Below are 12,325 nucleotides of genomic sequence, written 5' to 3' on the forward strand. Positions count from 1 at the left end.
GCATGTACTTCAGTGCACATACTACCTGTGCCAACGGGAAGGATTCTCCGGTCAGCGTAGGCTATTCACCTCCCCAGAAGACAGTAGGCAGGTCAACAGAAGACTACACAGAGACTGTATTGGCTAAACGATGCCTCTCAAGGTTGTGGATTTTTAACACTACATAATTATGCTGGTTTACCGTAGATTGGGTCTTAAAGACGCCAATTCACAAAGGAGCAACCATATCCTTTAATAAACTGTTTCAGTGATTAATAATTCTATTTTTTTAAAAAGCATGCCTTATTTCCATTTTAAATGAAGAATATAGAGCATTATAAAATTAGCTTCCAAATCCTACTTATCCATGTCAATAAGTCTGGCTTGGTTTTCAGAAGTGCTCACACTGAAATTAATGAGGGTATTAGAAACACTGTTTATCAAGGCGATAGATTACTTAGGTGCCAGAATCAACTCGGCAACTGAGTTTGAAAATATTAGCCAGAATTACAGGTGGCTGAAAAGTAGAGGTATTTTCTATTAATAATAACTCCAGTGAAATGAAATATTTTCTTTCAGTTGACAAAACTATTGCTGAGACTCTTTTCCCTGCATGCACAAAACAAAACAGAAAAATATTTTTGGACCACTCAAAAAAAATCAAAAATTTCAAAGCAGGCAAAATTTTTTCCACCAAAATGTGTATGTTCTTCACAAAGCTGCTTGTCGTCACAAAAAATCAATAAATGTGAAACAATTTTCCACTGATTCTAGCTGTAAGCACTCCGAAGTTTAACAAGTGCTAGAAGTGTTATTCATAAACAATTTTTCCCACATACAACAATGGAGATGTTCTGTATAAAATTAAATCCATTTTAAGAGCCTCAAACGTAGACTTTGCATTGGACAGTTGCAGGCTCATGGACAGTAATTCTTGGCCCCGGGCAGGACAGTGAATGGGCTCCCACGTACGCAGTAGATGCACTCACATACACACAGTCTGCCTGACATTTGGGCAATGCTGTCCATGTGCTCTCTGTTGCACTGCTGGGCACACTCTTCTGGCACAGCCTGGACTTCCACATGCCCACTTGGCTGCCTTTGCTGCCACCAGTACCAGGCCATGTGCTCCTAGGAGCCCTGAAGGCCACCTAGGTGATTTAAAAGGGCCCAGAGCCACCAGCCGCTGCGCTACCACAGCAGCAGTGGTTGAGCCCTTGGGCGATTACCCCCTTTGCACACACACCCCAGTCGGCGGCCCTTGACAATTGTCACTATGTAGAGTTTTTTACCCTACACCCCAAATGAGCTGTGTTTATTCACTTTGTTGCAGGAAATAACATCTTGATAGTGGCTCACGCTTCATCTCTTGAAGCCTGCACTTGCCAACTCCAGGGCCTGTCGCCTCAGAATTCCAAGGACTTTGTACAGATGGTCAGAAAGGTAATTATCAATGGGTAAAGCTCTTCAGACAGACAAAAATGAAAATCACCGTATAAGCCAGAGGAGACTTTGTTTCTAGTCTCTGATCATTCAGGCCATTGTTTGAGCTTGGCAAGCTTCAGAAATCATGGGAGTAGAGAAGATTGGTTTAAGAGGCTTATCTTAGAAGTCCCTTTCGCTGTCCATTTCTCGACAGATATCAGGAGAGTGAATACTGCCACACAAACGGTGCATGTCTGCACTGCACTTTTATGCTTTGGGGTGGTGGTGCCCCCCTCTGGATGTACCCTGTTATAATCAGGAAAGCATTTTCAAAAATATCCTTGTGGGCATCCACATTTATTCCTTTTCCTTGACTTCATGTCTGGAGATAGCATTGTTTGTATGCTAAGCCTGCAATCACAACTAGGCAGCTGGAAATCCATCTGCATTCTTTCTGCCTCATATCATCACCTTTCTTACACAAGCTGACCCTTGTGTTCATAAGCGAGCCAGAATAGAACCAGGGTCACTCTCCCATTGCTGTACTGACTGTTTATACGGTTAAGCCAGCTAACGAGACCTGGACATTCACACAGAGCTGTGTGCTGTATCTTATTTAGTGGAGATTGTAAAGTTGGAGTCTGACCTGCAAATATTTTATATTCACAGTGAGATGCTTTAAAATGCAGGGCTGCATGAAAAATGAACAAATAACTAATCTCTTAAACAGGTAGTTCAGATCCACTTGAATGGAAATTTTTCATTTTTATTTGCCCACACAAAAAATATATTTTTATTTCTTTTCAAAATATTCAGTTTAACCTGAAACAAAATAGCTTTTTGTGTTTGTTTTTAAAGAAGCAAGGTGAAACAAATACTCAAAAGTACATTTATCTAAATGTCAACATGAAGGATTCTTTCGAAACAAAAAGTCACAACATCGATATCTTTGTCCAATAAATGTCCCCCAACCCCACCCCCATCCCTTTTTTTTTGGCCAAAACTATTTGCTATTTTCTAACCAAAAGCATGCAACTGTAGGTCAATTCAACAATTCAACACTGCATTTCTTCAGTATACCATCTATTTAATCTGAAAAAAATCATTCAACTCTAATCTAATGTTATTACTGAATCCTGCTGTGTCTCAAACTATCTGCTGAGTTGGAGGGGGGATGTTGAAATAACTTGAGAGTACAAGTTCTTCAGCTCTTTTGAAAACATCACCTTTGCTCTTGATCTATCCCTTCTCATTTCCTTTCCATTTTTTAATATTTCCTGACACAGATTCCATACCTGGGGTTCTGTTCCTGTGAAGAACTGGGAGAAACAGGCATTTGGCAACTAACAGACCCCCCCATCCTCCCTCTCACACATGGACCAACCGGAGGCTTTAACTGGAGAGAGACCTTACTACAAGAATAGGCAAAGCTAAACTTACAAATGAACAAAAATGGCCTTTCTAAGCATTGGAGAATGTCACTTATTTCTTGTGTTTAATGACAGTGGAAAAATATTCCTAACATTTTAGGTGAATCATTCACAACAACATTCTAGCATATCACCTATAGAGTCACATTTGTGCAAAAAGTTCTCATATGTAAAACTGGGTAGATATAAGAAAGAGCTTATGTGATGGAAGAATATAACCTATATATCCAGGCATCTGCATTGCAGGAAATGTCTATGGTATCTCAGGCTAAATAGCTTGGATATATTTTTCATCGTGAACTGAACTCAGACAACAAAGTTTCACTGCCTTCTGCACCATGTTAGTGACATCTAGAACTATGTGAAAAAAGTGAATTTGGGGCCTTTTTCATTTATGAAATCTTGCAGAACAAGTATTTGCAATTTTTGTGTGTGTAATGTTGGCAGCTTCCCCATTACAACCAAATTTTGCTAAATAGCTGTTTTGTGTTCCCCCAAATTAGCTACACTCCCTATGTTCCAAAAGATATCTTGTCTCATCTCCAGAAGGAAGGGGGTTCTCTATTCTAATTACAGACGAGCTTCAAGCTATTCCTTTTGATTACCATATTCAGTGCCTACATATTACACAGGTGGGCAGGTAATAGATGCTTAAGGTAGACTGAAGCACAGGACGTTGATCAGCATCACACAATTTTGAACTTCAAAGCTGTCAGAAATGAAGTTATCACATGAAAAATAGGATCATTTTTCAGTGAAGAACCTGCAATTTTGCTAACAGAAAATGAAAAGAGTACTCCAAATATGAGGATTTTCTTGGCTGAAAATCACTGCTCGGCAGAGGACCGTAAATCTCTACGGATCCCTCAAATCTTGTTTAAGACTCTCACAATAGTGTGTTTATACAATGGATGGGCTTTTTGCTGATTTCTCTGCACAGAGAGGTGAATTTTACCCTTTTATCAGTATTTCTCACAGCCCTAGTGATTGTCTACAATAATCAGTCTTCACCAAGGATAATGACATGGTCAAAAGGATATATTAATAATTCAGATTTCAAGTGGAGAGGTTGTTTTGTGGATGAATTTTATTTGTTTTTGGGTTTTCCCCTTCCTTTTCTTTATATTTTAAGTGTCACCTCTCATGCATTGAAAACAGAGTTGAGAAAGAAGACACTGTGATGACAAAAGTGATGTGTGGGACCAATGATGTTACCTATGGGCTACATCTACATGTGCCCCAAACTTCGAAATGGCCACGCAAATGGCCATTTCGAAGTTTACTAATGAAGCGCTGAAATGCATATTCAGCGCTTCATTAGCATGAGGGCTGCCGCGGCGCTTCGAAATGCAAATGGCCAGGCAAATAGCCACTTTGAAGTTTACTAATGAAGCGCTGAACACACATATTCGGCTTCTTGTTAGAATGTGGGCGGCCGCGGCACTTTTGAAATCGACGCGGCTCGCCGCCGCACAGCTCATCCAGACGGGGCTCCTTTTCTAAAGGACCCCGGCTACTTCGAAGTCCCCTTATTCCTATGAGCAGATAGGAATAAGGGGACTTCGAAGTAGCCGGGGTCCTTTCGAAAAGGAGCCCCGTCTGGACGAGCCACGTCAATTTCGAAGTGCCGCGGCCGCCCACATTCTAACAAGGTGCTGAATGTGTATTTCAGCGCTTCATTAGTAAACTTCAAAATGGCCATTTGCATGACCATTTCGAAGTTTTTGGCAAGTGTAGACGTAGCCCCAGTGTTTTATTCCAACATCCACTTTTTGACAGTGGCCAGCATCAGCTGCTTTTGGGAAAGAAGCAAGAAGTCTGCAATGGGCAGTTATAGGATAACCTGCCTCCAGGAAAGTTCCTTCCTGACCTACGATTGTAGAATGCTGATTTATGCCCTGAAGCATGAGGGTTCCAAAACTATTATGTAAAATATTTACAATTTTAAGCTGCAGCTCAGGAAAACATTAAAGCACATGCTTATATTCAAGTAAAAGGGAGTTAAGCACTATCCTGAAGTTGTTTTTTTGGCCATAATTCAGAATGTTCTTCTTTTCCATATAAATGTCCACATTTGAGGGGAGGTGATAATCCCATTAAATAGTATAGCAGAATTCTCAATGATTACAATGGGACTAGGACACACATTCAGTATATCACAGTGACCCTAACATAAGAAGGGCTAATCTTTCACATGTGATGCAGGTTAAAGGTCCATCTTCTTCAGTGGAAATGTTGTCCATATGGCAACAACAAGATCAAAGATTTTAAGATCAGCTTAGTTGAGAGCAAGTTTAACTAGTTTGTCACGTGGACCTTGCCAAGGAATATAAAGTACTGGAGGTTCACTACCGACCGAATTTAAGTCAACAAACAGCTCATCTTGTGCAATATGTACATTCTCATGACCATAACAATACTCTACTATTTGTACATTTACAATGTATGTAATACATCGTAGGACATCAATAAATGCATTATTATACCAGGGATGTATGCTGAATCGTCAGGGAGATAACTTATGTGATGACAGAAAGAAACTGCATCAGTATCTAAACTGCATCAGTATCTGTGCAGTTATATTGTTGTCACTTTTTTATTTTAATTATAATTTAAACTATTTTTAGCTATGTACAGACATTCTGAAGAGTGTTTATTGCTTGTTTTCTTCCATGCTTCCTTACCACAAACCTGCAAAGGAGTTTATTTAATTAAATCAATAAACAGACAATCAAACCAAAAAGAATTTGGGTTTCACTGTATATTTAGATTCTATTGATAACTTACTCTTTTGTGCTCCAGGCTTGCAAGAGGTTGGGTAATATGCAATAGGATGAAAAGCTATCCAGATTTGACCATTGTTAAGCAGCATTACAAGAATTTGTTTTGACAGTAAAATGTAACAGGTATGGAACAAAACCTGTATGCATAGACTGTTGAATATTGTAGTAATTGATCTTTGCATAGAGCTAGTATTTTTTAAAAAAGTGTTCTGTTGAGAAGGGAAAATGTAAAACATTCTCTTCTTACAAATGTATATTTTTAGATGTTTGGGAGAGTATTTTGACAATTGTTATCTGATCTCACATTTGAGTTTCAGGTGTCAGGAATGTCAGAAAAGAAAATCTTGTTTTCTTCCCGTATTTTGTTGTCTAATAAGGGTTTTGCATTAAGGAAACTGATGCGGATAAGGTTCTTTGTTAAAAATGCATCTTACATTATTTAAGTACATTGCAATGGGAAACCCTAAATATTTTTAATGTTTTTAATTAGAAAGTTTTAAAAAAGAGTATCACTGTTTATATTTTGCTATGTTGCTGTTCATTTATAAGTATTTCATGTATTGTCAGTGTCTTGTCCCAGGCAAACGTTGGCCTGAAGCAGCTGACATGAAGAATTCCTTCTCTTGGCTTCCCTGCAGCAGTCTTAGGCCTCATCAGTTTAGTCTGGCCCCAAAAGGAGTAACAATGGTTCTTAGATTCTAGTGTGGCTTAGGAACAAGGCAGGAACTTGTTCAAGAACAAATTGTTCTTGAGACATTCCTAGCTTGGGCATGGTCAGAAATAACATGAGAATGAGGCTGTGTCTACACTAGCCCAGAAGATCAACCTGCTCGGGGTCAATCTTCCAGGGTTTAATTTTGCTCATCTGATAGAGTCGCATAAAATTGACCTACCAGGGGTCAACATCAACCACTGTAGTCCTCAAGAGACACGAGGGGTAAGGGATGTCGATGGGAGAAACTGTCCCATTGACTTACTGCAGTGAGGGCAGCCAAGTAAGTCGACTGCAGATATGTCGATTCTAGCTATGCAATAACTGTGGCTAAAATTGCATATCTGCAAGCAACTTACTTTCCCTAGTGTAGACATAGCCTGAGTGACTACAGCTGGGATCTAGAACAGCAGTAAATACGGGGCGATACCCAGCAGCCACAAGAGGAAAAAATAGATTATTTTTATGTCATTTTTCCATTTGCTGTTTTATTTGATCAAGTGCTTGAGTAGGGCTGAATGGACGCCACCCTGATTTCTTGGGCCCTAAGTCCAGCCTTTACCTGCATGTTTTGCCTGTATGCCCACATTTAAGTAAAACACTTTGGGCTACAACAGTCAGACCCCTGATCCTGCAAGCTAGGGCATCCACATGGCCCAATATTAGCTTTGTCTTATATGTGCCATTATACTGCCTCTCCCCCACCCCCCAGAAAAACAAATGTCCTGCTTTGTCACATTTGCTGTCTAATTACACTTCTGCAAACTTACACATGCAGACACTTTCCCTGCACAGAGCCCACTGAAATATATTAAACGTCACCTAGTAGTCTCTAGATCCATGGGGGTTGTGTTTTTAGTCTGTAGATTCACAAACAACAAGTAGTCCTGTAGCACCTTAAAGTAACAAATGTATTTATTACATAATGAGCTTTACGGGTAAGACCAGTCTGAGGAAGCGGGTCTTAACCACGAAAGCTCTTTACCTAATAAATAAATTGGTTAGTCTTTAAGGTGCTCCCGAACTGCTTGTTGTTACTAGTGCCCTCTAGTCCAGGAGAGTCCAACCTGGGGTGCATGGGCCAGAATCCAGCCTGTGGAGCCTTTTTACCTGGCCCACAACACGGGCAGCGCTGCCATATTTAAAAAACAGCTGAGCAGCTCTGAGCCACATGTGGCTTTTTAAGGAGCCATTTGCAGCTCACACTGCTGCTGCCTGACTCCTCCTGCCTGCTGCGCTGAAAGTGTAGCACTTGATTTCATTGTTACAATGGCCACTAAACCAATTAAATTAAGTCCTATTGTTTCAGTGTGGCAGGGCACTGAGAGCTATCCCTGCCATATGGCTCTTTGAGCAATAAAGTGCTCAGAGCCGTGGGAGCACTGTGCGCCATTCTGTGCACGCATCCCTCCCCAGCGCGTGGAGGGAGAAGTGCATGGCAGCGGTGATAGTGGCAGCAGCTCTAGTGAGTCACCAGCATTGGATTTAAAGTGGGGAGCTGGGGATGCCTGGCTTGGGGAGATGGGTTTAAAGCAGGGGGCTTGGGGTGCCTGGCTCTGAGGGATGGGAGGGGGATTGGTTTAAAGTGGGGAGCTGGGGTACTTGGCTCAGGGGGACTGGTTTACAGTGGAGGGCTGCGGGTGCCTGGCTCTGGGGGATGGGAGGGAATTGGGTTAATGCAGGGAACTGGGGGTGCCTGGCTCTGGAGGAGTGGAGGGGGGATTGTGTTATAGTGGAAGGCTGGGGCTGCCTGGCTCTGGAGAGGGGACGGGGGACTGGTGATGTTGTGTTTCTGAAGATTGTGGGTGCCAGTGTACTCACAATTTTTTTTTTAAAAAGGGGTACTTTATATAAAAAAGTTTGAGATTTAATTGGTTTAACGGCTGGCAGCAGGGATCCAGCTGTTAAACCAAATAAATTGAGTCCTATTCTTTCAGCATAGCAGGGAACTGCCCCTGCTGCGATGTTCAGGGGTGGTTTGGGGCTGTGGGGGGTGGTGGTCTAAGACTGTGGGGGGGATGCTTTGGGGCTATTTTGTGTTTGGCCCCCAAAACATGTAAAAAATTGCTAGGTGGCTTCCAATGAAAAAAGGTTGGACGCTCCTGCTCTCGTCTGTGCTTAAAAAAAAAAAAGTAAAAAGTTCCCAGCAATTTCAGCAATGTACCACTTTGTCCATTTTGTGTGGGAATAACTGGATGTGTTAATGCAGACATCAGGTGCTACATTTTCATGTTTTCCTCACTATCAGCATACTGGTAGCTACAGTCGATTGCTTAAGTTCTATAGGTAGTTCTTGGGCCAGGTCCTTTTCCACTATAGATGGACTTAACTCCACTGAAATCACTAGAACTATGTCCATTTACATCAGTGGAAGATGTGACCCATTATTTCTAGAATGCAATGTTTTCCATTACATGGAATCTAAGCATATTTAGAATAAATGGCCAACTGATAGCTAGAACATTGGTTTTCCCTGTGGAGCTAGCTTCTTTTTGTTGTTATGATAAAATTAATAATCTATTATAACTAAAGAGTGAGTTATATTAAAATAGCTCTTCCTGGAAAAGAATTAAACAATTTTTCAAAACAAAAACAACAAAAACCAAACCCTCCAAAAAAGAGCGAGAGAAATGATTCCAGAGTGGTATTATCCTAGTGTATCATTTTTATCAACAGATCTGGCTCCTCTAGGTTGTTATACCATAAAGAATTAGATGCTATCTGCTCCACTGTGTATTGTGTGCACCTATTGTTAAAGAAAGTTTGGAGATGTAGTTGTGCATAGCATTATTACTGACAGTCATTCCACTAAACTAGCTGTTAGCCTATTGTATTGATACTTTTCAGTTGCACAGAGCTAAGGGCCTGATCCCAAGCTCACTGAAATCACTGGAAAGACTTATTGAATGACTTCAGGGCTTGCAATCAGGTGACACAAGATCTGGACCTGCTAAGTGCTGTTTGCTCTCTGCTGCCATTGAGTTCAGTGTCAGCTGAGGACACTAACACCTGGCAGACTTCAAAGGACATTAAGCAGGAACTGAAGAACATGCCTGAACAGAGCTGCTCCCCTGAATTAAGGGCTAAATGATGAAGTCAGATTCCTGCAGGTCTGTCTTATTGTGAACATCCTTCTTTGTCCAATGAATAGAGGCATTTGTTGTTAGGCCAATCTGCATTGTTGCTTGAGTATATCATCTAAAAACAAAGATGAATTCCCTTTTGTATTTGCACTAAATAAGGAACATACTCAAACATAGATGAACTGCAGTTCACTTCAGCATCCTTTAGAGCAGTAGCAAACTCCACACACACTAATGTGAAATTGGTAGCACCCAAAATTTGCATTTAAATTGCAGTCCTGAAGCAGCATAAAGAGGATGGGAGAAAAATCTCAGTAGCTCATGTGTAGGGTATGGGGAAAACTTAACATCTGCTTAAGTTAATATTCATTTTAACAAGAGAGATGTAGAATATTTTAGTCTGTCAGTCCTGAAATAATTTTCACATTTAAACACAGGACTGAAAATTGATTTGCAGTACTTCAATATTTAATACATAGTGAAAGTCAGTAGGAAAATTACTGATTATAATGGAAAGTCTAGTGGTAACATGAGTTGAGCCTCAATGCAGAAGAAATCATTGACTCTTAAATACATATGAAAATATTAAAGGAGCAGGCACATTTAAAATGATGTATGAGTGAATAATCAAACTGTAAATGCAATTGACGGCATACACTCTAATATGCCACTTGGTTGTCATTGCTGCCTCAAGTACCTGAACACATTTACTGACTGAATATTTATGAAATAGACATGTTTGAGATTGGAAAATACACGACCAGATCCTTTTCATTAACTTGTTTTGTTGCCACTAAGAAAGTACTTTCTGAAGTTTCTCTCTGTGGACAGTTCTAAAAACTTGATGTTATCAATGGATACATATTTTTGTTGTAATTGTTTTGTTTACTATGTTTTCAGTGTAATCAAACTATTTATTTGGGAAAAAATGTTTGACTTTAAAAATAATTGTGTTGCCAAAAAGCGCTGTAATTACCTGTGACATCTGTTTTTGTTTTATTTTTTTAAAATCCTCTACTTCAAGTGCTAACAACTGTGGGAACAACCATGCCTTTTTAATTTGCTTGTTACATTAAATGGATTTCTCAAAAGTGAAACCAAAGGACTCACAGCTGATTTAATGAAAATGACACTCTCCCTGAGTAAATCCTTTGCGTTTACAGTTTTCCACTCAAATACATAAGGGCTACGTCTACACGTGCACCCAACTTCGAAATAGCTTATTTCGATGTTGCGACATCGAAATAGGCTATTTCGATGAATAACGTCTACACGTCCTCCAGGGCTGGCAACGTCGATGTTCAACTTCGACATTGCTCAGCCCAACATCGAAATAGGCACAACGAGGGAACGTCTACACGGCAAAGTAGCACACATCGAAATAAGGGAGCCAGGCACAGTTGCAGACAGGGTCACGGGGCGGACTCAACAGCAAGCCGCTCCCTTAAAGGGCCCCTCCCAGACACACTTTCATTAAACAGTGCAAGATACACAGAGCCAACAACTAGTTGCAGACCCTGTATATGCAGGACGGACCCCCAGCTGCAGCAGCAGCAGCCAGAAGCCCTGGGCTAAGGGCTGCTGCCCACGGTGACCACAGAGCCCCGCAAGGGCTGGAGAGAGAGTATCTCTCAACCCCCCAGCTGATGGCCGCCATGGAGGACCCCGCTATTTCGATGTTGCGGGACGCGGATCGTCTACACGTCCCTACTTCGATGTTGAACGTCGAAGTAGGGCGCTATTCCCATCCGCTCATGGGGTTAGCGACTTCGACGTCTCGCCGCCTAACGTCGATTTCAACTTCGAAATAGCGCCCAACACGTGTAGACGTGACGGGCGCTATTTCGAAGTTACTGCCGCTACTTCGAAGTAGCGTGCACGTGTAGACGCAGCCAAGTAGTCCAACCTGCAACCAGTGAAACTGAAAGTGAGCATTCAGGTAAAACATATGGTCAGGCCCACCTATGGGTGGGGAGGCAACTGACCTGGGGCTCTTGGCTGTCACTGCTGCTCTTCTAGAAGTCGTGGTGGCCAGAGCCCCAGGCCTTTTTAACCACCATCAGAGTCCAAGGAGTGCACTCCATGTGCCACAGAGGGGCTGCTGGGAGTGGGAGTTCTGTTGGCCCTCCTGTGTCTGGGTGAAATACACCCCTGTGGAGAGAGCAGTGGGCTTTGGTGGGATCTGCTGGTTCTCTGCCATAAATGAATAATGATTAATTATTCATACCATATTATGTATAATATATTAATGTTATACAGGATGCAATATTCATGAATAATAATCATATGAATAATTTAGTTGAGTGTCTCTGACTTTTCTCATTGGCCACCCCTTTTTAAGGTAAATATGTTCATGAGCTTCTTACATTTACTGGTAATAACGATAAGCCTAGATAAGCACACACAAATTGTTTTCAAAGAACAGAGAGCCTTGAAAGGAAAGGATTTGCTTTGTTTTGGACTGGAATAAACATTCAACCCCTCCTGCCTCCCTGGTTGCGTTTATCATCTGATCTTGGCTTTACTTCCATTGCTTGGCGACTCAGTGATGAGACATTTCAGATAACTGTTACATGCTTACTTCAGGGAGGAAGGGGAATTCATGGCTAATTAAAAATTCTCACTCTGTTCTGCAAGGGAGAGATTCACCCTGTTCAGAGAAATACTATGAGGCTTCCTTGAGTTCACTTTTCCGAGTCCACTACACAAAGGTCAATCTTACCCTTTATGGGAGTTTTACATCAGCATGATTTGGGGCCCCATACAACTTCCACTGGTTTCAGAGATCCCATTTGCACCACCCACAGTTACTTCAGGGAGGAGATTTGGATGTGCAGGATTGGAAATGTCAGTTCCAAAGAGATCCCTTAGTTCCTGGGCTGCACCTCCTTCCTCTCTATGATTTCCCCCCTC

The 12,325-nt window shown here is 41.4% G+C and overlaps 1 protein-coding gene across 1 annotated transcript in view; it reads left to right on the forward strand.

Annotated features, from left to right (window-relative positions):
* Positions 1-4,242, forward strand: part of UBASH3B (ubiquitin associated and SH3 domain containing B) — a 114,427-nt gene extending 110,185 nt beyond the window's left edge. Inside the window, exons 13-14 of the mRNA XM_074976869.1 lie at positions 1,313-1,422; positions 2,691-4,242. Of these exons, the coding sequence (XP_074832970.1) occupies positions 1,313-1,422; positions 2,691-2,828 (248 nt within the window). The 3' untranslated portion in view covers positions 2,829-4,242. The remainder of the gene's footprint in view (positions 1-1,312; positions 1,423-2,690) is intronic.
* Positions 4,243-12,325: the final 8,083 nt, after the last annotated feature.

Source organism: Carettochelys insculpta, chromosome 25, assembly GCF_033958435.1.
Source record: "Carettochelys insculpta isolate YL-2023 chromosome 25, ASM3395843v1, whole genome shotgun sequence".
Taxonomy (NCBI): domain Eukaryota; kingdom Metazoa; phylum Chordata; order Testudines; family Carettochelyidae; genus Carettochelys; species Carettochelys insculpta.